General features: G+C 38.6%; 1 protein-coding gene across 2 annotated transcripts in view; it reads right to left on the bottom strand.

Moving 5' to 3' along the window:
* Window positions 1-857: 857 nt before the first annotated feature.
* The window catches only part of PLCH1 (phospholipase C eta 1), a gene marked incomplete at both ends in the record, with an annotated part of 63,976 nt that continues 38,526 nt past the window's right edge, over window positions 858-26,307 (bottom strand). Inside the window, 16 exons of one of the 2 annotated variants that reach the window (XM_080623693.1) lie at window positions 858-2,926; window positions 5,898-6,258; window positions 6,735-6,794; window positions 8,803-8,882; window positions 9,254-9,400; window positions 10,156-10,240; window positions 10,669-10,793; window positions 11,138-11,245; window positions 11,342-11,521; window positions 12,978-13,078; window positions 13,748-13,842; window positions 16,666-16,737; window positions 19,315-19,476; window positions 21,202-21,309; window positions 24,224-24,395; window positions 25,689-25,809. In XM_080623693.1, the coding sequence (XP_080479819.1) occupies window positions 858-2,926; window positions 5,898-6,258; window positions 6,735-6,794; window positions 8,803-8,882; window positions 9,254-9,400; window positions 10,156-10,240; window positions 10,669-10,793; window positions 11,138-11,245; window positions 11,342-11,521; window positions 12,978-13,078; window positions 13,748-13,842; window positions 16,666-16,737; window positions 19,315-19,476; window positions 21,202-21,309; window positions 24,224-24,395; window positions 25,689-25,809 (4,046 nt within the window). The remainder of the gene's footprint in view (window positions 2,927-5,897; window positions 6,259-6,734; window positions 6,795-8,802; window positions 8,883-9,253; window positions 9,401-10,155; window positions 10,241-10,668; window positions 10,794-11,137; window positions 11,246-11,341; window positions 11,522-12,977; window positions 13,079-13,747; window positions 13,843-16,665; window positions 16,738-19,314; window positions 19,477-21,201; window positions 21,310-24,223; window positions 24,396-25,688; window positions 25,810-26,307) is intronic. The other variant, XM_080623694.1, reaches the window with a different exon arrangement.

Below are 26,307 nucleotides of genomic sequence, written 5' to 3'. Positions count from 1 at the left end.
CACTGACTGTCACCAATTTAGCAATAAAATTACACATATACAGAAAACAGATCTGCTACTGCACTACTACCGCATAGCTACACATACAACCAATAGCAAAAATTCATAATAACAAAATATGCAGAAATTAAGTGTTTTCCATTCATAAATGCAGAATTACTCCCACATTCCACACAGTGACCAAAAAGGAAGACAGCTGTTACTATATTTCATAGAATGTGCAGAAGACAAATCTACATTACTCACAAATTGGGACTAACCCTAATTCCACAAACTGTTTGCTGTTTAATCATAGCTCATACATGGAAACATGTGAAAATAATAAGTACAAGTCAGAGTGAAAACAGTGATGCCTATGAGGGGTCTCATTCCACAGCTGCTGCTTCTTGGGCAGAACAAGCCCTAGTTCGGCAGTCTTACCCCAGGGACATTAGCAGGAACAGAAAGCACGATGCTTAATAAAATTTGCATGAAAGGCCAAAAGTGATCACTAAAAATGTTTTCACAAACAGCACGACAGGACATCGGGAAAACAGAATACTATTGCATTCATTGCAATATTAGGCATTCAAGTACAGCATTACTAATACAAAATGCTACAAATGCTTACTGCATGCAGATAGTCCCCAGATTACTTCACTTTATAATTTCTAAATCAAAATAATACATACGTAAGGATGAAGCATGGATTCTGTTTACATAAGCTTTGATAAGAAAGGGCACATTAAATCATGAGTGGCTCACTAGCATGAAATTATATTTCTAAATAATTTAATCCCTCAAAAAGTATTCCTTGCTAAAAATCCTTCATTTCTCAGTGTAAGTTTGTAAACTTTGAAGATGTACATTTATACAATCTACAGTCTCAGCAGGAAATAAATTTCAGGTTTATCATCATTACTGTGTTCCAGCTGCAGAACAGAATCACGTGTATATAACTGGTCACTACAGCCATAGTGCAAAGCAGCACATGCACCCTCTGGCATTCCTCGGCCCTCCACATCCTCCCCAGGGAAGCCATTCAGGTACCTGGCTATGTATGAACCCGTTGAATGCCTGTTGATAACATGAGGAGATGCTGAGGGCTTGTTCCGAAGGATAACCCCTGCTACACTACTTGTGTTAGAAGATTTTTGCTTGCTGGCAGCCTCCTGCCTCTCCTTGGCACGGCTGGCTATATTCCGCACTCTGCTCTGGCTTCTGGAGGAGAGTTTTCTGACCAGCGCTTTTGGGCAGTCTTCATCAATCTGCCTGGAGTACAGCATTTGACAGCTGTCCTCCTGGTCCAGGGACACCAGCTTCCTCAGCTGTTCCGTCAGAGCATCTGTTGAATGTGGTCTCATACTCTTCATAGCAGCAAGTTTCTTGTCTCTCATACCTGATGAGATAAAGCTCCTACTTATGTATTGATACTTACTTTCAAAATTGCAGGAAATATCCTCTGATGTCAAGTCACCGAGACTCTTGGATTTGCAAGGGCTAGTCTGCTTGATGGCTGAATGAGGGGGGAAAGACAAAGCACTTTTGAGCAGCGGTGAGTGTATGTTGAGCTGGGATCTCTTGGAGGTACACATTACATTTTTCTGTTTATCTGAATGATGATGACACAAGAAACCAACATTTTCACATACTGGAAAAGGGAGATGACTCCCTGCAGTCCTGAAGTTTTCTGAGCAGTCTAGCGCAGCAGCACAGAGCTGAACAGTTGCACTGTTCTCAGAAGGCCTCTCTCCATCATGCCCAGCATCTTGCTTTTGCCTCAATTTCAAAGGGGAAGCCAACTGGCTCATATCTTCCCTTTTATACTCACATGCAGTTACCAACAGATCTTGAGAATCTCCATCTACTTCTATAAGACTGCTGCTTTCTGAATTCTCACCACTGAGAGGGTCAACAAGTGCCTCCTCAAAGATGAGGCTATTGGAAGCAAAAGAATTAGTAGTCTTGCAGGCTTCCCAGCTTGTTCCAGATTTTGTTCCACATATTCTTTTGGGATTTGCATTTTCTATACTATTTAATTTCTTCTTGCAAAGTAATCCAGTGTGGGTCTTGCATTCAGAAGGTGGTGTAAGAGTTGCCTCGTGGGCAACTGTGTGCACAGAATACTCTGTAGTCTCAGGGCTGGAGAACAAGGTAGTATCTGGAGTGGAGAACAAAGGGGATTTGATGGCTTTTGTGACAGCACAGTTGTGGATACAGGGACTGTTGAGATCCTCAGTAAGCACACATGCGTGTGCAGCCGTCATACTGAAAGCCTGGCTGCTAGTGCCGTGGAGGCTTGATACAGCCGTAAGATTAGTTTCATCATCTGTGACATCAAACTGCCCAATCAGAGCTGAGACAGCGCTATCCATCTCACTCTCATTCACTAAAGAAACTTCATCTATAAGGCGAGAAAGGTCACTGTCTTGCATGGTTAGACTAGAGTGCAAATCAGGCGCATCAGGGCAAGTGGTAGAAGAAATACCTGCCAAAGAAAGAAGTGCTGCAGTGCTTTTCTTGATAATATCATATTTTTGACTTTCCATCTCTTCTTTTGGGGAAAGGGAAGTCCCTACATGAGTTATTTTCGCCTCCTTAGACACTTTTGCGTCATCTTCCTTTTTATTGTCTGCACAGTTTTTGTTACGCTTTTTTTCTGTGGCAAGTTCAAAATCAGAGTGCTGCATTAGAGGGACAGTTTCATCAGAAAGATTATTTTCCTGATAGTCTATAAGGTGATTTGCTTCAGCTACCCCACTTGCAAAAACTAAATTTTCAGGTTGCTCCTGTAGAGGTGATTCTAAAAAGTCAACTGTAGTCTCCTGGTCATTCTTTTTCTTATACTGAGATGGAAAATTTGAAGTATTTGCTGGTTTCTCCGAACATAGAAAAACAGATTTTTTCAAGTTTGTTTCCTTCTCGTTTGTATTGTCATCACTGTTGGCTAAATTAAATAAGAAACATATTAGTTGCATACAATATTGTGTTGGTTATTAACAACTATTTTGTCCTTAGACAGACAAATGGAGAACGCAAAATTAGGTATAGTTTGTGACAGAACTTAATCATGGTGTTGTACAGGTACAAATTACCCGAGTGATATGAATAAATGGAAAAATACAACTGCAGGCACTTCACTGAAACTTCCTTTGAATGTCTATTACATCAAGCATGTGATGTAATATTTGTTGCAAATAATGTTAATGAGGCACCGTATCGTAGCTTGCACATGGTATTACCTTCAGCTGTGTTCCTATTCAGTTTTGTACTATAAAGAAGCATGGCAATAAAGACAGAACAAAACAGCCCTGTTAAAAAACATAATACTTTGAAACCAGATGCATGCTTAAAAGAGCTGAGTAAAAAGTACCAAATAGATGGATTCCAGACTGTTTTATACATCTAGTTATTGTAAAATATTACAATTTAAGGATTTCATTTTTTATCTTCTAACAACATGCTACATTCATGACAGCAAGATTTTGAATTCCTTAAAGAAAGTGAATTAGATATTTTCTCCACCAAATCTTCTTGCATGTCTTTATATGCCAAATCCAAGCTCCAAGACCCATTCCTTTGGAGCTTTTAATCAAGCAGGGACTACAGAAGCAAGTTTGGCATAATACGTACTGTAACTAACATTTGCTAGAAATCAGGTACCCTAGGAGGAAATGAGAGAAGCCCTGATCATGCACTAACAGTGACTGAACCCCCACAGTAAGAACTGTTTCTAACAGACATGTCTGGTTTTGCTGATCTCCAAAATCTGAAAAGTTTCCCAAGCTTTCCAGGTGCTTCTAGATAAGGATGGATGAGATGTACACTGCTTTGATTTGTATTTTTTTTTTCTCTATGAAGAACAAAGGTGGAAATGGATCACTTGGCATAATTCCAATTAAGGCACTGGAGATATGTTCAGCCATAGTATTTTAGCAAGAAACATCTCTGTTGGACAGCCAGCCCTTTCCATTCTACAATAACGAACACCTCAACTGACTAGTAACTCCCCATGGGTGAAGCTACCTCCCACTCTGAAATATTTAGGCTGAGCTTACTTTATGAGAATACCCAGGCCTATTCCGGTAGGTGCACAAGGGTGCATTGTACCTTTTCTTACCACTATGCCACACAGGTGCTTCCACCAAAAAAAAACCAAAAAAAAAAACAACAAAGGGGGACACAGGCAGCTTTTCTCTACATTCACCACTAAGCCAGGGTGTTCCTGCAGCACAGAGAGGGGAACAGGTCTCTTGGGGACAGAAGAGGGCTCCATTTGGAATTTTGTCTCCTTCATGTCTCATTTCTTGATGTCTAAGGTGACCAGTCCTTCATAGACTAGTCTTCCTTGTGGAGACTCTAAAGGACAGAATTCCATGCCTTTCATAGTTAGAAGGGGCAGGATTCATTCCCTATGACAGCTTTTTAGGTTTTTTTTAGGTCATGTCACCAAGGTCTGTGTTTTCTACAAAGGTTATTTTGCTATAAGTGAATAATTCTGACCTCCAAAACCTTTTCTTCTAAAAAACTTTGTGTGTTTGTATGTAGCATCTTAGGAAGAAATACGTAAGAAATTATTACATCTGTTGCAAAGAATGGCTGAGCTGCATCATCTTCAAAGGTTTATCTAGAGGATCTTTCAATTTAAAATACAGCATTTCAAAGTTAACTTCTTTTACAAGGAATACTCTTTTTCTTGTCTACAGTTTCTTCTCAGAGTGGTAGAAAATGAAATGGTTTGATTTTGCTTCCTGTTTCTCCTAACTTCTTTTACAAGGCAATGTGCAGATTATCTGTTCCTTCAGAGCCACTCATATAGGCATGTAAAACAAAGGTGACTTAACAACATATTCTTATCTGTGCCCAGCAGTTCCCCTTTTTTAGGGTGACTCCTGTGGCTGCTGGAAGCTGCTGCTTCCTAGCTGAAAATATTCAGAGCAGCATTTCTATCACTCCCCCCAGCCAAGAGAGCTTCTCTGTGCACTCTCTGTTCACCAAGGAAGACAGACCATGCTTCTGGCTGTCCTGTGCCAGCTGAGGAAGAGCCCTGCAGGACTAACTACAGAAACACTGTGCTGTCAGAACTAAGATCTGGCTACCCCTGCAGCCTCGTGGGGACAGCCTGTGTGAGTGCAGACACTCTTCCCAAACAAACAAAAAACAGCCCCAAAAAGCAGTATAGATGATCTGGACTAGGTAAAAGCTCAGGGTGAAGACAGCAGGTCTAATGAACTACAGCTACTGTATTCAAGATTCCTAAGCTTATGTAAATATTCCAGCAAATCAAATATTAGGCAGGTCAAACACACTAACTTTGCTATAGTCATGGGAATAACTGGATTTTGAAACCAAGACTATTATTGCTGAATGTACTTAGGAAAAAAAGGGTATTTTAAGAATTAAATTGTATTGTGCATCAATAATAGAAGACCATGATTGTATCCCAACACATGCTTTTTATATAAATTAAATTAAACAACCTAGGTTAATACCAAGACTGCTGGGTAGAGTTTGACCTACTTTTGCCCCCTTTACGTCTATTTGAAAGTCTGCATTAGTCTTTGCACACACTTATTTTCAAAAACGTATGCTGAATGCTGTTGTTCCTCCTTGAAAAAGGAGAGAGAAAACCCACCATGCCAGCTGCTCCAGTTCTGTATGTAAATGGATAGTAGTAAACTAGAAACTGATGAAATACAATTGAAAGTTGCTTCTTAAATTACAAAAAAGAAATTTGGGAACTGCCCTTTTAAGAGTACTTCCAGAAATTATTGCAATGCATTTGCCTCTTTTGCAGAATAATTTTGTCCAGTAACTCTTCAGTTGAGTAAAACTACTTGCATAGAGACTGCAGAACTAAGCCTTTTAGCAGACTATTTCAACTTACTACACCAATAGTAATTTTGGAAGTATCTTACCAGATGTGTTTTCTTTTCCTCTGTCATCTTGGGCAGTTTCATCTGCTGGGCATGGCAGTCCTACAAGAAGATATTTGTCCACGGGCATAGAAGCAGGACGTGCTTGCAAGCTCCGGCTTGTACGCCTTACAACTCCTTCTTTGTCCTTCAGGTCTGTTGGTTCTGATGCACTGTCTTTAATTTCTGTAGCTTCCAGAAAACCCATCTTGCTTTTCTTTCTGCCTTTTGCTGGTGCACTGGCTGTGCGCCGGAGAATTCTATCACCAATAGATCTCTTCCGTACACAGTGCCCACTGGTTTCAGCAGAACTGTGCTTTGGGTTCTTGTTAAACAGACCCCTGAGTCCTATCAGTTGCTTATTCTGAAAGGACAAGAATAGCCACAGTTTCAAGTGAGTTCAAACTCCTGTACGAATACAATGAAAAGGCCTGCTTTTAGAGTATTTATGAACGATGAAGACAAAGTTAAAAATGCAGCAAAGCAAAAATTCACACCAGGCAATTCACATCTGCTCTGACCAAGAAACTATCAGCACTGGTCTCCATGAATTCATGCATGTCTGTATTTCTCCTCATTAGGATGGCAGCCTGCCACAATCATAAGAAGTTTGCTCAAAATCTCCTAATCAGAGATGACAAGATTGTAAGAAGGGTACTACAGTGACAGGCTACACATTAACTTGGAATTCTATGCATGGGCTTCATCAAAGCAATATTCAAATGTTTCAGAGTCTGAATGAAGAATGATGTAAGTTTGGTAGTTGCAGATCATGCGATTAGGAACCATTCGAAAATATCTGTGCCCAGCAAGTGCAAAGTGCATGCTAATGAAGTCTACCTTTGTGGCTCCTAGAAAGTGCAATATTGTGTAACTGGGATTGAGGATTAAGGGACTCCACTGAAAGGCAAAAACAAAATGCAAATACATTTGGCTACAAGCTTGATACAAGCAAATAAGGTAGTAGTACATCAGTTGTAAATATGACTGCTCTACAGCAAATTTAAACCTATTTATTAGTCTAAAGTAAGTCTCTCTCAGAAACTTAAACAGATACCCTCACTTTAAGGATGCAAACAGGCATTCAGCCTTTGTTTATACATTAGAAACAATAGCACAGCCCATCATTAAGGCAAGCATTAGATGAACAGACCAAGCGATAGAGAGATAAGTCTCAATGGGTCTTCTCCTCCATTCATCCTCTTGGTCTTTGCTATGAAACTACTCTTTACTATTTTTCTTGAGTCTGTTTCTTCTTTGAAGAGCACATGAGCCAAGAGCAATAGCCAAACAGGCTCTGCTACAGACTACCACCAAAATTGTATGTGATTTCACACTTGTACCCAGACATGTACAGATTTAGGTATACATTGCAACGAATTCCAGCCTGTTCACTACTGTTTCTCTTTTTACATTGATTTAGGAGTAACAAAGTCTACCTTGAATACTAAAAGATTCTCTTTGTGCACAGAACATGAACAGATCTGGTATGGTCAGTGCTGTTCCTTCCATCACCTTGCTGCTGTCCTCCCTGGCAGGAAGAACACTTGTGGAGGCAAAAACAGAGGAGTACATTGAAACCCTGGTCCCTGCACTGAGACAAGGATGCCAAGAGCAAGATATCTAAGTTGCTTACAGAGCCAACATTGAATCATTCAGTAATCTAATGGGATCAGTGATGACAAAGGTAGGGGAGTTAAGTAAGGATCTGGACTATACCAAATCTCAGCCCCAAGGCCTTGTATATATTATTTTCTATTTCTGTTCCACTCAGCTTTCCTTGGGTGCTTGCAGAACTGTGGGTTTACATATTTGACATAAAATTCTCTGCATCCACTCTCAGAAGGGAGAAAGACTGAGGGCTAACTATTCTTTTCAAACTTTACCCTTCATAAAGGTGGGGAGGTTGGTTTGTGAGGGTTTTCTGTTTGGTTGGTTTTTTTAATCACTACAAAGAGCTATTTTATTTTAGCATTCCATTGAATATGGACTTAATTTATTTGTGCTAGTTATCTCCAATTACATCTTGTGAACTGCTCATGAAGGCAGTTGAAGCAGGAATGCACAGAAAAAGAACTGTGCTTTTATTTTTGTTTTAAAAAAAAATTTAAATCAGTAATCTTGCAGAAAACCAAAGTCTCTGCTCTAAACCCTTAAAGATTTAAAGCTTAAATTAGTGGCTAAAATAGCTTGCCCAATACCATGTTGCGGTGCTGTTACAGTTCTCAAGATTTACTTTAAAATAAAATTAGTTTAACACACTGAAGAAATGTACTTACTGTATCTGGACATGATAATTATTAGGCACTAACAGTAAGAACATTGATGAGTACATGCATGCTAAGTCTAGAGTAAGAGTACATTATGCTTTCCTTGCTGATCATCCACAAGGAACCTCACCACACGCTATGAGCTACATCCTTCTCCTTCCTGAGTGCTCCAACAGAAGCATGTCTTTGCTATTATTGGGGTATCTGAGCTGGAGAAAGACAGGTTTTACTGGACATGGGTGTGCTGTGAATGGGTACCCTGGCTCAGTGCTCCTCAGAGAAAACAGTATAAGGCATTGTATTTCTCTTCTTTGAGCATGCTGATGCTTGTATGTTTGTAGTTACCTATAGATACAAGTATAAATGAAGACATCAAGTTGAGGACAACAGAGAATCAGACATTGTGCTATGTCATTATTGTATAATCCGAATATTTTATTTCAAATTTGTTAACTGATCATTGCCAGGGAGAGCTAGGCACTGCCAAACCAAGGTACAAACTGCCACAAACCTAAGCTGCAAGAATCATTTAGAAACCACACAAATCTGTGAGGTTCTGTGATATATTTAAATCCATTTTTATCAGAAGAATTAAAACAAACAAGTCATAAAAGATGTAAATTTCCAGATATACCTACCTTTCCATAGATGTCATTTATGATTATATGAACAAATATGGATGCTTCTGTCAGTCCTTCTAAATACACATGACGATAACCTAGTAAGCCAAAAATATTACACCACAAATAATTTTAAGCACAACTGGTAATGACTGCCTATAAAAGTGAAATATATACAGTAAGCCACCTTATGCCTTTACTAAAACTTCTCTTAGGTTCTTGTTTTCCAAGCCCACCCCAGAGCAAACTGCCTCCAAGTTATAAATCAGACCCCAATAGCAATTTCCAAAAGCACAGACACCCAAACTCCCTCAAGTAATGCTGAATATACCACCCTAAGAAGAACTGTCCATGCTTGTACAAGAAGTTTCAGAGATACAAGCATATCTCTTATGCTGATAACTTCATCTTTAAGTTTAAAGCTGTTTGTTCTTCAGCTAGATTTCTAAATCAAACAAGTGGGACTAACCAGGCACAAGACTACTAAAGGCCAGGGTTCTTTGTCCAACGAAGTCTCGCCCTATAGGATCATGGTCCCAAACAAGAAATCGCACCAAAGCTATTTCAGGCATGTGGACAGTAAAGGTGAGTGTTTCCTCCCAAACAGGATTAAACCCTGTAAAGCAAACAGAACAGATATTTTGGAAAACAAGTCCATAACAAGCAGTAGCCTCAATTTTCATGATATGCAGCAAGAGACATAGAAAACAAGCAGACCAAATACACAAATGATAACTTATTACTTATTGCTCATCTAGATACAGGTGCACTCAATCTCTATTATGTAAGTAACTCAACGTGACAGATGTCTCTTGGGTTGCTTTTACAAACAAAATGGTTGTTTGGGTAGCTGGCAAGGATACCAAGGCAAGCTGCTTTTTTGTAGAACTACAGTAGGCTAAGGACAAATCAGAACAAAGAGGAACTACAACTTTTCTCTCCCCATTGTTTTATAACTGCCTATGAGAACTGATGCCACCTCTCCTGCTGCAACAGGCTATCCCACTCTGTTATTCACCTTTCTCCTATGAAGGCTGATGTGGCAGCGAAATTGCCTAGGATGTGATTTGGTTTTTTTCATTGCATTCAAAGTTATACATGTATTTTCCATACATTAAAAAATTAAAAAAAAAAAATATTGCAACTTCTGCATAAAGGAGATGTAAGAACTATCCAGGAGACAATATTGTGGTGAACAGCTCCTGTCCTTCACTTCTAGCTTGTCTGCCTCCCCACACCAGAATTCCAGAATTAATCTGTTAGAATACATTTCAGTTCATCAGATAAGAAGCTTTGCAATTTAGAAAGTAAATCATTTATAGTTACTCAATATTTTACTCCAAGAAGAAGAAATCAGCCAGATTATCTTACCATTGTCGTCAACCACTCTGGTCTGATCTTTACAGCAGTCAACAGGTAGTCCAATAATTTCCACCTCAACAAAGGGATCTATTATCTATTTTTTAAAAACAAAGTATTTTAAAAGCAAGCCAATAATAAAAGCTAAAAGTCAATTTTTAAGAAAATTCATGCACAGAGTTAATTTAAATTCATATGAGAATTCAAAACCCTTTGATTCAGACGGATTTTCAAGCAGCATAATCATGAGAAATGACTTCATGAAGTATAAGTTGAGGTACGGTTTGTAGTCTCAAAAGCTATGGCCAGCTATGACTAATTTTCAAGAAAGTACAAATCAGTTCTTAAACATCATGTGTAGGATACAGACTCCTTGGGAAAATGCAGCATTTAGTGACCAAAAGCTTGACAATATTGGAAATTTATTGGTATATTTAAATAAGGAGAAAGCTTATTTGAGCCACAATCTGTCATGTCACTCCAGGGCCTCTCATTGAAGCATCTGATGGTATCAGAGTATCTTACCTCTCCTCTGTCCCCTAACATGGAATCAGGGGGCTTAGGTAGCTGCTGTCCACTGATGATTTTCAGAATAAGCTGCTTTTTAGGACTGGCAGGAAGTGGATCAGCAGAGTAGGGGTTGAATGTGCCTAAAAGAGGGCAAGGAATGAGAATTGTAAGGAAAAGACACACAGAAGAAGTACCACCCAAGATGCATACATATAGCCAAAGTTCAGTCATAAGAAAGTAACTTACAGAGTATGAAACAGCTATTGATTAATTTTAAAATTTCATTCCACTTTCTTGCAACCTTTTCTGAGCTAAGCAGCCCTTAGTTATATGATTACAAGACAGAAAGGTCCCCTCTAATAAGTTATGAATGTATGGAAATATTAAAGATTCTATATATGTTCTTTCTTGTGTCTTTACGACTTCATATGAAGACACTTTCTGAAAGGCTTGACACAGTAAGAAATGTATAGTGGGACATTACCTTTGCACATCTGCTGAGGTTTGAGGACATAACCACAGTTGCCGTTTACCCTAAATTTTGCTTCATTTAACTGCATCACACGTCCCTCAGACTGGTAGTTTAGTGCCACTGATGAAAGAGAAAACTCAGGTGTCATTGATAATGATAATATTCACTTATCACATACAGAAGGACTGGGAAGTAAGTTTTCCATGCGACACCTACCTAACTGGCAACCAACATTCCAGTAAGGTAAAGGATTGAAATTGCTGGAGTCAATCCGATAGGCTGATGGATACACCCTTGTAAGCTGTTTCTGGTTGTAAAGCATAAACTGTTCAGCCTTCTGCTGCACTGCTTGGTGGGCTCTTGTTTCACTGAATGATAGCACATTCCCTGTTGATCCTGTGTGCATTGTTAAATCAACAAACAGGTTATAAAAGAATCCTACGAGATGGGGGCCTGAACTCAGACCTCAGTTATGCTGGTATTAATCAAGTGGAACATGAGATTTAGTCCTAAATTATAACATAGATTACCCTGTCATATGCAAATCACATACTCACATACACTGCATAGCTGAAGAGCACCAGCTTCCCCTTCCAGGATGGTCTTTTGTTCTACTGTCAAGCTTTCAGAACTTGAAGGGGAAGCCAAGCAAGAGCTGAAGCTAATTGCTAGAGACTTTTCTCCTGCCAAACACCCCAGACATGACTGCTAAAAAGAATCTATACAGAAATCTACTAATGGCAGCATGATGATAGCTATCTTACTCAAGAGCTTACAGTCAGGGAGAAGAAGTGCCCAGCAGGGCTCTTGTCCTTGTAACACACTAATAGAACCACTCAACCCATTTCAGTTCATCCTTTCTCTAAGCAATCCAAGCAGTCTTTCCAATTCATAGGTCTTCCGTCTGAAAGTTTTACCCCTTAGGCAGACCCCCTATGATCAGCCCTGTGGGAGAAAGACTGCCCAGAAGACTTTCTTAGGTGAAAGTGCTCAACTGTGAGAGAGCAGTTAGACCCACTCAACTGCATGATCTCTCCATTGCCCATCTCTTCAGCTAAGATCAAGAAAGCACAAGATCTAGATGGAAGGTAAGAGCAGTACTGTGCTCTGATGAGCAAGCCCTCCTTCCCAAATGGTCAAGAGCAATCAGACAGATTCAGATTGCACCTGGACCTGCAGAAAAAGCTGAGCTGTTTGTCAGCTCAGAACAATATCACTGAAACTCCTCAAGACTTTGTTCTTGTATGGTATCTTGAACTTTCTCCATGGTGCTTTCACCCTCCTTAAATTCTCCCATTAAATTCTACTAAATTAGGAATTAATTTTATAGTAATTACAGAATTTCATACACAGTTTGTTCATGTACATTTAGTGACCTTCCCCATAAATTCCTTTGCAACTTCCTCAATGTCCATTTTACCTCTGTTTAGTGAAACAACTGCACACTTTCTGAATGGGGATCATATCTATTTATCACAACTAAAATTCTATCATGTTATTAGATGGTACTTAAAATTAATAAAGCTAAAAGATGATGACAAATTCTAGAGAATGGTGAAAACAGGAAAGGGTTCTCCTAAAAAAGACTCATTTTTAAAACTGACATAAGAAATCAAGGGAAAGGTGGTGCTTTACTCTTTCACTATGTCCTGGGCTCGGCAGTAGCAGTCGGTTAAGTAAAAGGAACACGTGACTAACCACTCTACTTTTAAAACATCTTAAAAAACCCCAAACAAAAACAAAAACCAAAAACCAACAAACAAACAAGGGAAAAATGAAGAAGGCAGACATGTTTCCTATCCAAATAGGAAAGTGAAAAAGGTATGTCTAAGTCTTGTGCCAGCAGCCTTACCATCATCTACTATATCCTGGGCAGCCACAGAGTTCGTGTACACCACTAGGTCAGACAGAGCTCGGCACAGCTTCACTGTTCTTCTTCGATGAGCCAGTCTGCTGAAATATGTTCAATATATAAAACAAATCAGGAAATTTTCAATATTTAAAGCATATTTCAATCCCCCTTTCTGTTCTTTTCATCAATAAGGAAATGAACAACTGTGAACAGGCAAGCCTCCTCAGAGAAGGCTCCAAGATGACTGTTCCCCTCGTACCTCTATAGTCACAATACACAAATTTTTTCATTTAAAACATAATGAAATAGCTGCACCATGGCTCTTCTCAACATAAACAAGGCAGACAGCTTTGAGCTGTATCTGAAAAAGGAGCATTTCAGTGACAACAAATGCATTCTCAACGGCACTTTTTTGATTGCTTTTTCTTTACATTCTCAGATGTAATAAAGTTGGCTGGGCTGTGATGTACCCTTATCTAGCCTAAACAGTTTTCTTACAGCATGCAAAATGTAGATCGGCATTTTTCCATTAGAAGAGTATTATTAGCACACTTCCGTCTAAGGGTAATAGCTATTTGCAACCAATGAAAACCTATGCAATCAAAATATCAGGCTACAGCAGTCAAGCAAAATATACACCAACAGAAGTGTCATATATGACCTGCTCTTAAGAACAGACTTCCCCGAGGCAATGACATGTAAGTATCGATAGTAGTAAACATTGCCTCTAGCTTAACTGAGCTGTAAAACTATGGTGATTCATGGCTCACCTGTGGAGCTGCCCCATTTCCTTCCCACAGGGTGTTTGCTGGCTTTCATCATCATCCGATGCACTATGGTATTTGGATGCTACCTTCACAGCTTTCTGTTGGGAAAGAATCAAGCACAGCTGTGTCAGTTTATGGGGTGGTTTTATAAATAAATATTACCATAATTAATGTCAGTGGGTTGGGCAAGCTGCAGAAGGTTTACAGCACAGGACCAGTGTCCTACAAGGATGCAGAATGACTCCTGGGGGTTTGACAACAGAAAACTCTGGGTGGTATGTCAAGTGTTTCTATACATGCAAAGAAGAAAAGCCACCACAAAGCACCTGTGCCCAGATCTCACTATATCTGGTTGCAAGGATCCAAGCCTGCAGCCGGGGAGTAGTTTTATCTGCTGGTAAGCAGACAAATCCAAGCCTGAAGAATATTATTTCTGCAAATATTATAATCTGCAGCTTCCCTCCCCTGCTACCTCCTGACATGGAAGCACAACACTGCTCCAACTGTCTCCAGTACAGTGGCCACCAGTCCTGCTGAAATTCTAATGGGTTGTATCATATTTAACAAACAGTAACACACAGTAGTATCTAAATGTGTGTTGCTTTCACCTACCTATGCTACTCCCAACTTAGAAAATTAAAGGAATAATCCATGAAGTGGAGAACGGTCTGGGCAAAATTTTCAAACATCATCTTTCTGCTGCCTTTTGAGCCCCCCCATACAAGCAGTCAAGTTACTCCAAATTATTACAGTAGACAGTAAACAGCTATGATAAAAACATTAACATCTCCAAAGCACCTTTATTTCACAAGCAACTGTTATTTAATAGTTTCCTATTTCAACAACATTACATCTTTTGCAACATTAACAATGTCTTCAAGTGAGAGTTTAATTCCCTTCTCATCAAGGGGTAATTAACAACATAACTGAAAACTCCTTATCCTTTTACTCATATGGCTAATTGAGCACAGATTTCTTTTCTCCTGTTATGATACATAAATAATGTACATAATTTAGTTTGCTGTGTTTAGTGCTGAAATAAAATTGCCTAGATTGGGAATAAGTTTCTTGGTTCAATTTTGGAATCTGAAGGTCTGCACTGGGGATGCTTCCCACAGTTAACTTGCAGGAACTGCCAGCCTTAGTGTGTTCATCCCTCCACTGGCAGTTTTTAAAGGGTTTATACATGAGGCACAACAGCTGGCTGAAAATACCCCAAGTCAACATCCCTGAGCGGATAATTCTGTACCTGCAAAAATATCAATAGTAACCATCCTTCCCAGGCATCCCTTTAGCTGGAATGGCATAAGGGGGAAGTTACTGGACATCGCTGTTGCCTCAGTCTACAACACAATCGGGGAAAAAAAAAAAGAAAAAAAAAAAAAAAGGTATCTATATATACTCAGATTTTTTTCAGCAGAGATGAACCAAATGGGCTTTTCAACCTTCTCTATCCATTAGGTTATACAGTTGTAGTAATTAAATTATTGACATACTTTCCAGTCCTCAGCGTGACCAGCAATTTTTAGTGGCTGACTTTTGCCAGTGATAACTCATTCCACAGCATTTGTTTTCCCATCAGCAAGCACAGGTTACAAACAGAAGTGTCCACTATCATGCACAACAGGTACTTAGAGATCTCAACATATTCTGAGTGAATGATGTGCACTTAGATAAGCTGCTGAAAGAAGTATGTCCACTTCAATCTGATGTAAGCTTATAATCGAAGTGTAAATGAGTCCTGCTTAGAGAATTTCTGATGGCTCCTAGCTGACTCCAGGGCAGATGAACTGGTGGCTGATTAAGCTGTATGAATTATTTCATAATTGCTGTTTTTCCTAAACTGACGCTCAGATTTTATCAATTACAGAGTGTGTTCCCTGCTCAGATGCAACTTTCACTGCAGAGAGCACTGAAGAGGAATACAGGTGTCTTGCAGGCTGGAGCACACAGTGCTGCAGGCTGCAGCACAGCGACTCAGCTGCAGACCTGCTGTGTGCTCCTTTCATGACAAGCCTATCTGCTGATTTATTTACTTAGTATCTGCTAATTGACTCAGGAGGAAGGAAGCCTTCAGTTGAACAAAATCATGCTGAGGTTACATGTTCAATAAATCAAAGCCTCAAAGCACTGTGGGAGTGTGGGAACAGGGGAGGTGGATGACAGGAACACATTTGTCAAGATATGGGAATAGGAGGAAACATGGGCCCACTGTCACTTCTGGTAGCTGCTGTCCACCTGTAAAACGAAACCTCATGCTCATTTGAATTATATCAGATCTTACTTGGTTCAGCTGCAACACTGAAGACCCAGCGAAGCAAACAGTTTGACCTAGCAGCTACACAAACATCTAACTTATCTGCAAAACCATGAAGAGATCAGAGAAGAACACATTTTTACAAAGCAGAAGCCAGAGCCAGTACTCAGTCACAGCAGTCTCCTAAAGCAAGTGGAAAGCCAGTCACAGCACACTCTGTGTGGCACTGCTCAGGGTATTAAACAGCAAAACTGGATCCTGACTGAAACCAACATTATGTGTGCTGTGAGCACACAAGTCTGGAAAACAAGAACACACCAAGGCATTTGTCTACGTTACTTTTATGCCGTTGCAAGTTTGATCAGAAAGCCAGCAATTCCACATCAATGGTAAAGACGATCTTTTTGGTCAGGCAAGATTTTTGGGTTGGTTTTGATGTTGGTTTTTTTTTTTTTTTACTTTACATGTTCATCTTAAAAAAGTTCTCCAATACTGTTAGCAGCCAGTATTCCTCTGAACAGCAATAAATGTACCAAGCGTAATCACATAGTCTTTTCTGACTGCCCCATACACACCATGCTTGTTCCAAGCAATAAAACATACCTAGTGTCTCTAGAATGCTGTGAGAACTAGAAGAACAAACTGAGTCTTTCATTTTACTTACCTTATGTTTACCGAAATTGCCCATTAATGATCGACTATGAGACTTTTTTCCACCTTCTTTTATGTCCAGGTTCTGTGCAGAGAAAGTGCAATAAGAAGTGTAACTAGATACCTTCAGAAGCATCCTTAAAGAGACTGCTACAGTCTCTAAAAGACATCATTTCTACCTAACGTAAATTTTTGCATGTCACCCTGATTCACTATTAGAAAAGTACATTGATTCCAAGTGAGAATAAAAGTGAGTTAAAGGCTAAACTGCAACATACTGATCTGTGACCATAAACTGAAATCCAAGATCTTCATAGGACTTCTCTAATTTGCTTATATACTTGATAGCTTAGCAACCCTCTAGCATTAAGGAAAAATATTGACACTTAAGACAACAACCAACCATGTACAAAAAGCAGTCTAGCAAAAACAGGCAAGTAACAACAAAACACAACATTTGAAAGTGCACTTAAAAACAGTCACAAAGGAAAAGAGAAAAAAAAATAAAATCTAGCAGATAAATGTGGACTTTTCATAGGCAGCCTGAAGTCTGAGTTTCACATTTATAGCCATGCCCGTAGACATAAGTTTGATAATACCAAGCAGCGCCTAGCTTTTTCTGTCAGAAAAGCACATTCCTTTCTCTTCTAAAAAGCAAAACAAAGACCTAAAGGTGCTGCAGAATATTCCCCCAGGGTTTCATCAATTCCTATGAATTCCAGTTATTCCCTGTTCAGTGTTGAGCTGGAATTCACTTCTGACTACTGTCACAGTAAGGGCACTACATCCAAGGAAGTCAATCGCCTCTGTATCTATGTTCAAAGATTTGTTCCTAGCTCAGGACGAAAGTCTCTGTAAAGCATTGAATGAAACTTCAGCAGACAAAGTACTTTTCTCCCTCAGATAAGGATGAGAGTTGACAGTTTCAACAGCAAACTGAAACTAGTATCAGGCCTGACCGACAGTTAAGTATTGTACATACTGCTTGCTTACATTGCTCACCTATCCCCAGAATCCTCTTGGTAATTACTGGAGATGAGCACATAAAACTTGCGACAAACGAAAATGAGATCTGACCACCAAAAATCAGAAAAAATTCCCAACAGATCCCATTCTGGTACATCAATTACACAGTAACTACTAGAAAAAAGCTTTACAACACCACCAAAGCTAGCTAATGAGTTAGACAATTACCAAACCACCAAAGTGTTTAACCAATTAGCTTCCTCCCATCTAAGTCAACAGTGGCTATAAATTATTCTTCCAGTTGTTTTAACTGATTGTTATTAATTGTTCAGCTCTGTATTGCTATAAGACCCTTGAAAAGAGTCACATACAATCAATCTTCACACAGGATTGTTGCAGCAAGAGATCTCAATAATTTCAAATGTCAATTAGAAAATTCTATCATTTAATATTATTACCTGACAGATATTTGAATAACGCACTTGTATTACTAAAGTATTTTCAGTATTTTTATCACATCAATGACATGTAATGGGCAATCTCAGTCATCATATCCAACACCAACACCTTATGGAAATTTGCATTCTTTAAACAAAACTCCTTACCCCTTCAAAAGCTATCTAGGGGCCAATAATTTTCCAGACATCAGAGAACACAGCAAATGTAATTTTAACAAAAAGTAACATTGAATTGACTCATATCTAATCATATTTACTAACATAGGGAGTTTGCTTTCTGAAATCCCACTTTTCTGACCTCATGAAGGCCAAAGGAAACCAGCAATCTGACTCTTCTCAGACTGCAAAGCCACAGTCTGAAAATAACCCTCCTTTGTCAGGTCAGATTGCTTTGTCCTCTGCATTCTTACAGCCTCTTCCCACCACAACACAGGTTTTACAGACGTCTCGAGCATCAGCACAGGCCGAGTATGTTTGCTGTAGTCAAGCAAGCCTGGCTCCAGGAAAAGTCTCATAGGTCCAGCCTTGGTGAAAGAGATTTATGAAAACTACATAGGCCCTAAAGAGTGGGAAGACATGCAGAAAGCAGAGCTACATGTACTTGACCTTTAAGACTATACCTCTTACAGAGTAGGCACCCCCACACAACAATTCACTCAGTATTTAACCGAGGTTTGCATACAATTGAGGTGAAAGTACGGTATCCGTGGATTCAAGGTAGTGCTTACTGATGTAGTCAAAATTCTGATACATTTTATTGTTTTACAAAAGTAGTTTGATGTCAAAAGGGAAAAGAAAACCTACCCTTCTTGATCTGAAACAGTCTGAAAGTCATGAAAAAAAACCCAACCTTTCTTTCATCCATTGGCATTACAGGCAGAGAACACTTTCTGTTATTATGGCCAGTCTTCCTAAGACTAAGGCAATAGAAAAAGGATCTTTCTAGACACAAACTGAATTTCTTGACACATGCTTGCAATTGGTACTTACTGAATTGGTTGCTTCCAAGTGTTACAAGGAACAAACCAGATTAGAAAACATTGAAGCAACATACTCTTCACATTTGACCAAACTCTCTTCTTAGATATTTCCCTGAAATAGTTCCAAGTTTTCACTTTGGACAAAGCAAACTTTCAGAAGCTGTTTAAATTATCAGCTTTCTCATCTGAAAAATGTGCAATACACATTGTACTCACTTAATATTGAACACAGCATATGAAAGGGAAAAACCCACATACCTGCTTCAGGTTAACATTTAAACCCTCATGAGTTGCCTTTAGTAGGGCTTTCACAGTGAAGCTGTCAGGATCTTCTTTGTCCCTGATTTGGGATTCCTTTATTAGAGATTCCAGTTTTGTTCTTATAAAAGATTCCACCTGGTGCTCAGTTGCACCATTACTCTGAAAGAAATCCAGTTAAATCCATTAGGAAATCCAGTTAAAGTAGATTATTATGTCCATCGCTTCTGGGACAGCCTGACGAAGCATTACACACTCTTCAGGCAACACAACACTCAGAACATTTTCTTTGTGCAAGAAGAAGCTTCTTGTATAATCCTGTCTTGCATAACCTTGCCTTTTCTATTAGTGGCTTTTGTGGCTCTTTCCATTCTCCTTTTTCTTTTTAGTCCTCCTGACACAACTTACACTGCCACACCAAAGCACAATCCACCACGTAGAACGCCCAGAACCTGGCCCTGGTGTTAGCAATTTCTTTCAAAACCGTCACAAGTCTGATCTTCTCTCTCACATGATGACATGAATTTCTAGCTAATGCACTTACCTTCTTCCTCCAAAATACCAGACAACCCAAGCATCATTATGCTTCGGCTCCAAACAGTAAGAAAGAGGAATTAACAACACTCATATGTACTATACGGATAGAAACCAGTCTCTTACATAAGGTGCCTAAAATAAAAATGGATCTTGTAGAACAGTGTGCACTTAGCATCCCTTTGTCACTGAGGTGTGAGACTTCTCCTGAGAAAGGAGAGGAAAGCAACTGTTCTGTCCTAACACGTTCCATTTCTAGCCCCAAAAGACATACTGTGTTTTGCATTGGCTTTAAGGATTGCCAGATTTTTCTTAGATCTTTCTGTTAAAGAAACCATAATCTTATCAGAAGCGCTCAAGCCACATTAGTGAAGTATACATGGATTACACAGACTGCTCCTGTGAACAGCACATTGGTTTCAGGCCTTACATTGGTTTCAGAACCAGTAGAGCAATCTCATCTCACTACACCCATAATTAGAGTTACGTTCTTTCAATATATACTTTTTCCTTGAACTTAAACCTGCAGAATTTTGTAGCTGTACTTAAAATCAATCATATTCCTAAAGATTTATGGAATTGGGAGTCTTCAAGCTTCCCCATAAATTAATACCAAATAGTTCCAATACTGTAGTAAAAACCAACAAAAATATAAAATTCTGAGTCACTGAGTAAGCTAAAACTAGACTTGCCAAGTAGTAATTTGAATTCTTTCAAATCAATTCTTTCTACGTCTCCCTAGATAGCATTTTCTTTGTTCAAAAGTTTTAACTGGTGAAGCAAGGCTGTTTTCTGACTAAAAAAAAAAAAACAACCCACTTACTGGATAATGCGCACCAGTTTCAGCTTGTAGCAAAAAAATATGTTAATAAAATTAACAGCAGAAAAATAAACGAAGAGTTAAGAAAGCAAATGGAAATCAATCTTCTGTATCAAAAAAATAAGAAACAGAAGGATTGAAAATGAATGTTTCACACCTCATATTTGTTTCATTTGTATGTCTCAATTTTCATCTAGCAATTGTGTAGCAAATCCATCATGCCATTGCTTTAAGTACTACACATTTGTATCTGAAAAAAGCCTAGCAAGCTTGCAAGTGCTAGCATCAATGCTTACAGTCCAGTGTACCTGAAGTACTTAAATCCTTTATTTATATAATTTAAAAGACAAAGTGTGCATTTCCAAACAATGTCATTCCATATCTAAATGCAAAATTATATAACTTCTGCATGTTAAGGACCTGACTTAGAAATCACAGTTAAAAACTCATCTGCTAAAAACTACGTAGGATTATAGAGTATGCATGTAAGAGATGTAGAGTAACAGTTCTCGGAACTGTATAAATGCACATACGTAGCAAGGCTTTAATTTGCAGTCATCTTCAATTTCATCAGCACTATCCTCATCTGAAACTTCTCCTTCCTCAGCATCTGCTCCGAGACTGCATGGCAACTTTTTACCCTAAAGTGAGAAAAAAAAAATATTCACAATAAATGCACACATGGCCAGTGTTATTTAATGCAAAGACCAAAATAGCTCATTCCTCAACTATTCTTTATTTTAATTATGACCACAGTCTGGAATTTGTATTCAGAGTTTCTCATGCAAACTGGTTCAAGGACCTAGATTATCGCAGGTGATATTTTAAGATTTTTCTGGAAAAGTTTCTTTCTGGAAGATCTTTGCAAGCTCTTTCAAAAATGTGTATCACCTCCCATGTCTGGAGAAAGCAAGCAAGGGTCCAAAAGATTTTTTTGAGTTAACTTCCAGATATTTCAGACTCACTCCTAGCAAGCAGACTATTGTATATTTAAAATAAAAAAAATAAATGTCAGAAGCTGAGATTTTGTTATAGGTTCCTCAATAAGAATAGAAAACGCAGACACAAAAGAAGTCACTGCAAGCAGCCATCAACATGAAGGAAGCAGCAAAATCAAAACCTATTTTAACATTGCATGGTCATGGCAAGAGTATAGTCAGCAGTCCAAAATTAGATGCTAATCCAGTACTGTGAACGTTGTATATCTACATTAGAAAGGAACTACTTTAACCCCATGTTTAGTTTCCAACAACTGATTAGAGTGGTGAGCATCAAACAGAGGTTACTGGCTACTTACAGTAAAAAAAAAAAAAAAAAAAAAAAAAAAAAAATAATGCTCTGACAGATTAGTTTTAGTTTTGCTTTTTAGAGCATTCATCTTTAATTTTCCTGTTTCATGACTTGCAGTGAAGCACAATCACAGAACCTTAGAAATGCTGGCTATGGGAGCTCTGAATGTCTTTGGTCCAATCTCCCACTAAAGGAGGATCACTACCAGCTCTCAACAAGCTTTGCTTTGCCATGTCTTCCAAACTTTCAAAGGTGGAGACTCCCCTGGCCTTCTGCACAGTCTCTTTCCATGCTGCACTACCTTCAGCTGAAAAAGCTTTTCCTGGCATTCAATCTGCCCCTCCCAAGCTGTAACTTGTGGCCATTGCCTCTTGCTTTACTGTCTACTACTTAATAAATTACCTATTAAACTTTTGAGTTATTACTTCTATGTGTGTCTTTCTCACTGATTGCAGAAATGTTCACAGTCTGTTTCATCAGTGGCAGAGGTAGACAAGAATTACACCCAGATTTCTCCAGAAATAGATTGATTTATAGGCTGCATTTGGAAATTAATAATGCTACCCTGCTAACGAGTAGGTCAAATTCACTTCAGGCTGTCACCTTTAATACTGGCTTAAATCCATGAGTATTATTACAATTACTCTTTATATACACTAGCAAGATGAAAATTATGCCATTACTCAAAATTGTTTGGCTAATGAATCAAAACTGCCTTTCATAGTAAAATGTAAAAAACAGCAAAAATAATGGCAAGATATGAGAAAGTGGTTTACTTCTCAAAAAGATGCTGATTCCTAAGCATGATCTTATCTTTTCCAACAGGGCTGCTTAAATTGAGCAGGAGATGGGAGACAGGGCTTTGTGAAAAGATACTGTGATGCTTAAAATAGTATTCCTTATTCTCTGAACATTAGCTCAGCTCCACACTCCTTTATAAGAGCTCACGGGATTTCAGCACTGTCAACTGAAGAATTAAACTGAAGTTACAAACTCAGATGTACTACAAAAACCAGCTCAAAATTTCATGTAAGAGCTGCACAGTACCAAACCTCTCCTGCTTTTTCTGCATTGACATAGTATTTCAAGCCAGGTGTGCCAGGTTTTGTCGCACAACTGACATTAAGTATTGGTCAGTTTGATTCCCTAAAACACCAACACTACATGCTTGCATAGCTCATTAACTAGCAGTTACACATGAAAACTGATTCAGTAAAGCAGGTGAAGGTTTTCTAATTCAGAGTCAGCTTTGCACTACACACTGAAATATGTCCAAACTAACATCAAACCAGAATTGTGAATCCTGGTAGCCAGCTTGATGCAGAGGATGGCGGGGGCGGGGGGGGGGGAAGTATCTCAAGAGCTCACAGCAAAGTAATTGCCCCCATGTGTCAAAGTAAATTTGACAGTCTGATAAGCCACAACTATTAATCACCCTCTCAAAGGTCTGCCTTGCTTTTCTTTCTTATTATATTCATCTCAGTCTTCGAAATTCCTTTCAGAGCAAATCTGTTTATATTGAGAGGTTCAAACAGTTAATCTTGCATACAACACTAACTTCAGTGCTCCAGGGCCTCCTCCTCCTTCACTGTTCCTTATAGCTACCTTCTGAAGTGCTCTTCTTTCATAAACACAGCTGATGAACCATGAAAATAGTTTCATTTCATGAACTACTGCTCAAAGCAGGATGAGGGGGAAATGCAAGAAAACAAGAAATTTTGAGATGCTTTTATATTACTCCAAAATATGAGTATCAAGAAGGAACTGTAGGGTAATGTTTAGATGCTATAGGGATCTGAACCATATAGAACAATATCCATTAATAACAGGCTAGACAAATTTAAACAAACTTAAAAAAAAAAAAAAAATACCAGGTTCAGGTAACTGCCACAGTTCTTTTTATTCATATTCATGGATTTTATGTCATTTTTCTGCTCTCCTGACATGGTGCTAAGGTTTAAAAATAAGCACTTTTGTCTTTAAGACTCTCAGATAAGATGCTCAAAAAATAGAATTTTCTTTCCCCTGCTCTTGATATCACCTCCCTGTTGAAACACTTACAAAAGTACTTTGGAACACTTGCCAAGTCCAAGGTGAACTTACTTTGTCTCTGAAATGCTCAGAATTTTAACTCACTTACTGCATCTGTACTGTTCTACATGATACTGCTGAACTGGTTCTCTAAAGCCAAAGAAAATATACAATAAATAGCACAAAAAATATTACTTTTTTTGCATTTTGAACACACCACCAGTAGCAAGTTACCTTCACTAGGATTTTCCCTTTCAAATTTTGAGGGCTAGGAAGTTGTCTGGAATCTGCAGTGACTACAGATGACAAGTCCAGTTTGTCACCAAATATCTCCTTCATGTACTGAGCAATCTTCTTTTGCTGCTGAATACTGCAATGGTTTTCAATAGACAGTATCACTGGAAACCTAGAAGCAAAAACCCCAGATATTGTCATAACTGTTTTAAGAGAGAAGACCTGCACAGCTTGCCATGTAAACTTTTTTCACACAGTTTGCTTTTGCATTGTTAGTAGTCTGGAAACAAACTCACTTTGGGAAGAAGGACTTTGCACATAAACTCCCAAATCTGTGTTCTGTCAGAATCCCTCAGATAGTCCATGCAGGTGATTCTGCTCTCTTACTCCAACCCTACCCACTAGCACACAGGGTGACAAAGTTTGAAACTGATGATCACCAAGCATGAGGCACAGAGAAACTTGCAATAAAGCTCAACAGCAACAGAATGCCTTGCTGTTCTATGTAACTGAGCAGAAGGTACGTTATTCCTTTGCAAGCCATGAACAAAGTCTTCGTAACCTCTAAGTGACCAGCAAGATGCTCCTGAAGAAAAATGTTTTGGAATCAACAGATTCAAGGCTCCAGGAACTTGCAGCTGAAGTTTCCGTGGGTAAAGACATTCCACAAATTTGCCTTGTTGTTTTCTAAACTCTTGGCAGCCCCAGAATTCTATGGCAAGGAATCCCCAATGCCAACTACACACCAAATAAAGAACTACCTCCTTCAGTTTTGAAATCCCCACGTCCTGTTTCTAATCAATAACACCAAACTTTTGGGCTCGAGTATTTCGTTTGTTGGTTGGGAATTTTTTTGCCTGCTCCTGCCTTTTCTTTTTTTTTTTTTTTTGAATAGGAGAATGTAAGCATTTACCCTTTATTCTTTCTCAAATACTCAAAATTCTATACTCATGACCTAAGGCTGTTGCATATATGTGGTTAAACTCCATGATTTTCATAATAAACTGTTACAAATCACCATGGTAAACAAAATAGAATCTGAACATTACCCTACATCTCAGTATTTTCTCATACTATGTATAAGATAGCTGCTCAATTTTCCTACTGAAATGAAGCATTTTCCTTACATAGAGAATATATTGATTTTTAAGCATAATTTCCCTGTGGATATGAGTGCAAAGTTCTGTTCAAAGATATTCAACAGTCTCAGACTGTTCAAAACGTCACTGAGTTTACAATGCAAGAAAGGTCTTTCTAACTTAGGATGAACTTTCTAACTTGATTGATGGAAACAGCTCATGCAGTTGAACAATAAATATGACAAACAGGGGAACAGAATCAAATTTATAATTTTTCAATGTGTTTTAAGGAATATTCATACTTCCCGATGTTGATTGTTGATTTTGACATGGGATTAACGACACAAACCAAACAGGTGTAGCTTCAGAACTCACTCTACACTTACTCATTTTTGATGAAGGCATATTTATTGATAGTTTCTGCCACATCACGGAAAAGTATTTTAGAAGTAAGAGTGTAACCATGGTGCACTACCGGCTCTCCATCTGGACCATCCCAGCAGTCCACTATGAGGAAAGAAAAAGCTATACATTAAGAGATGCCATGATCTGATACATTTCTGCTGATCTTGCTTGACAGCAGAACTGGCAATAATATGTACACTACCCAAACATGCAGGTGTCAAGAAATTCATTCAATTTATTATGACCTACCAATTGAGTTAAGACTAACAAACCAGGCTTTTTTCTTACATCAAATGAGAAATATGTAACCTAAATTTGTTTTTTCCCCTTATATTAAGCAGAGGTTTTTTTCCTTATATATAAAATTATAAAGGTGTGATAGGTCAAATAGCATTTACAGCTACCTCTTGGGAAAGCAGCTTCTGCTTCTGAAAGACAGACTATTTAAAAAGAATTTAGTCTTTTTCCATGCCAAATTAAGCATGCAGTTTTATAACTGACTGTAGTAAAAGTAGCATCAAATCCATCACATGTAGAATGGACTGGGACAGTAATACTTCTCTTAATGAATTATCCTGGATTCACACCAACCTTGTTACT

Source organism: Psittacula echo, assembly GCF_963264785.1.
Source record: "Psittacula echo genome assembly, chromosome: 7".
NCBI lineage: Eukaryota > Metazoa > Chordata > Aves > Psittaciformes > Psittacidae > Psittacula > Psittacula echo.
Note: the sequence above shows the minus strand (reverse complement) of the source record. Positions and strands in the feature narration are given on the sequence as shown.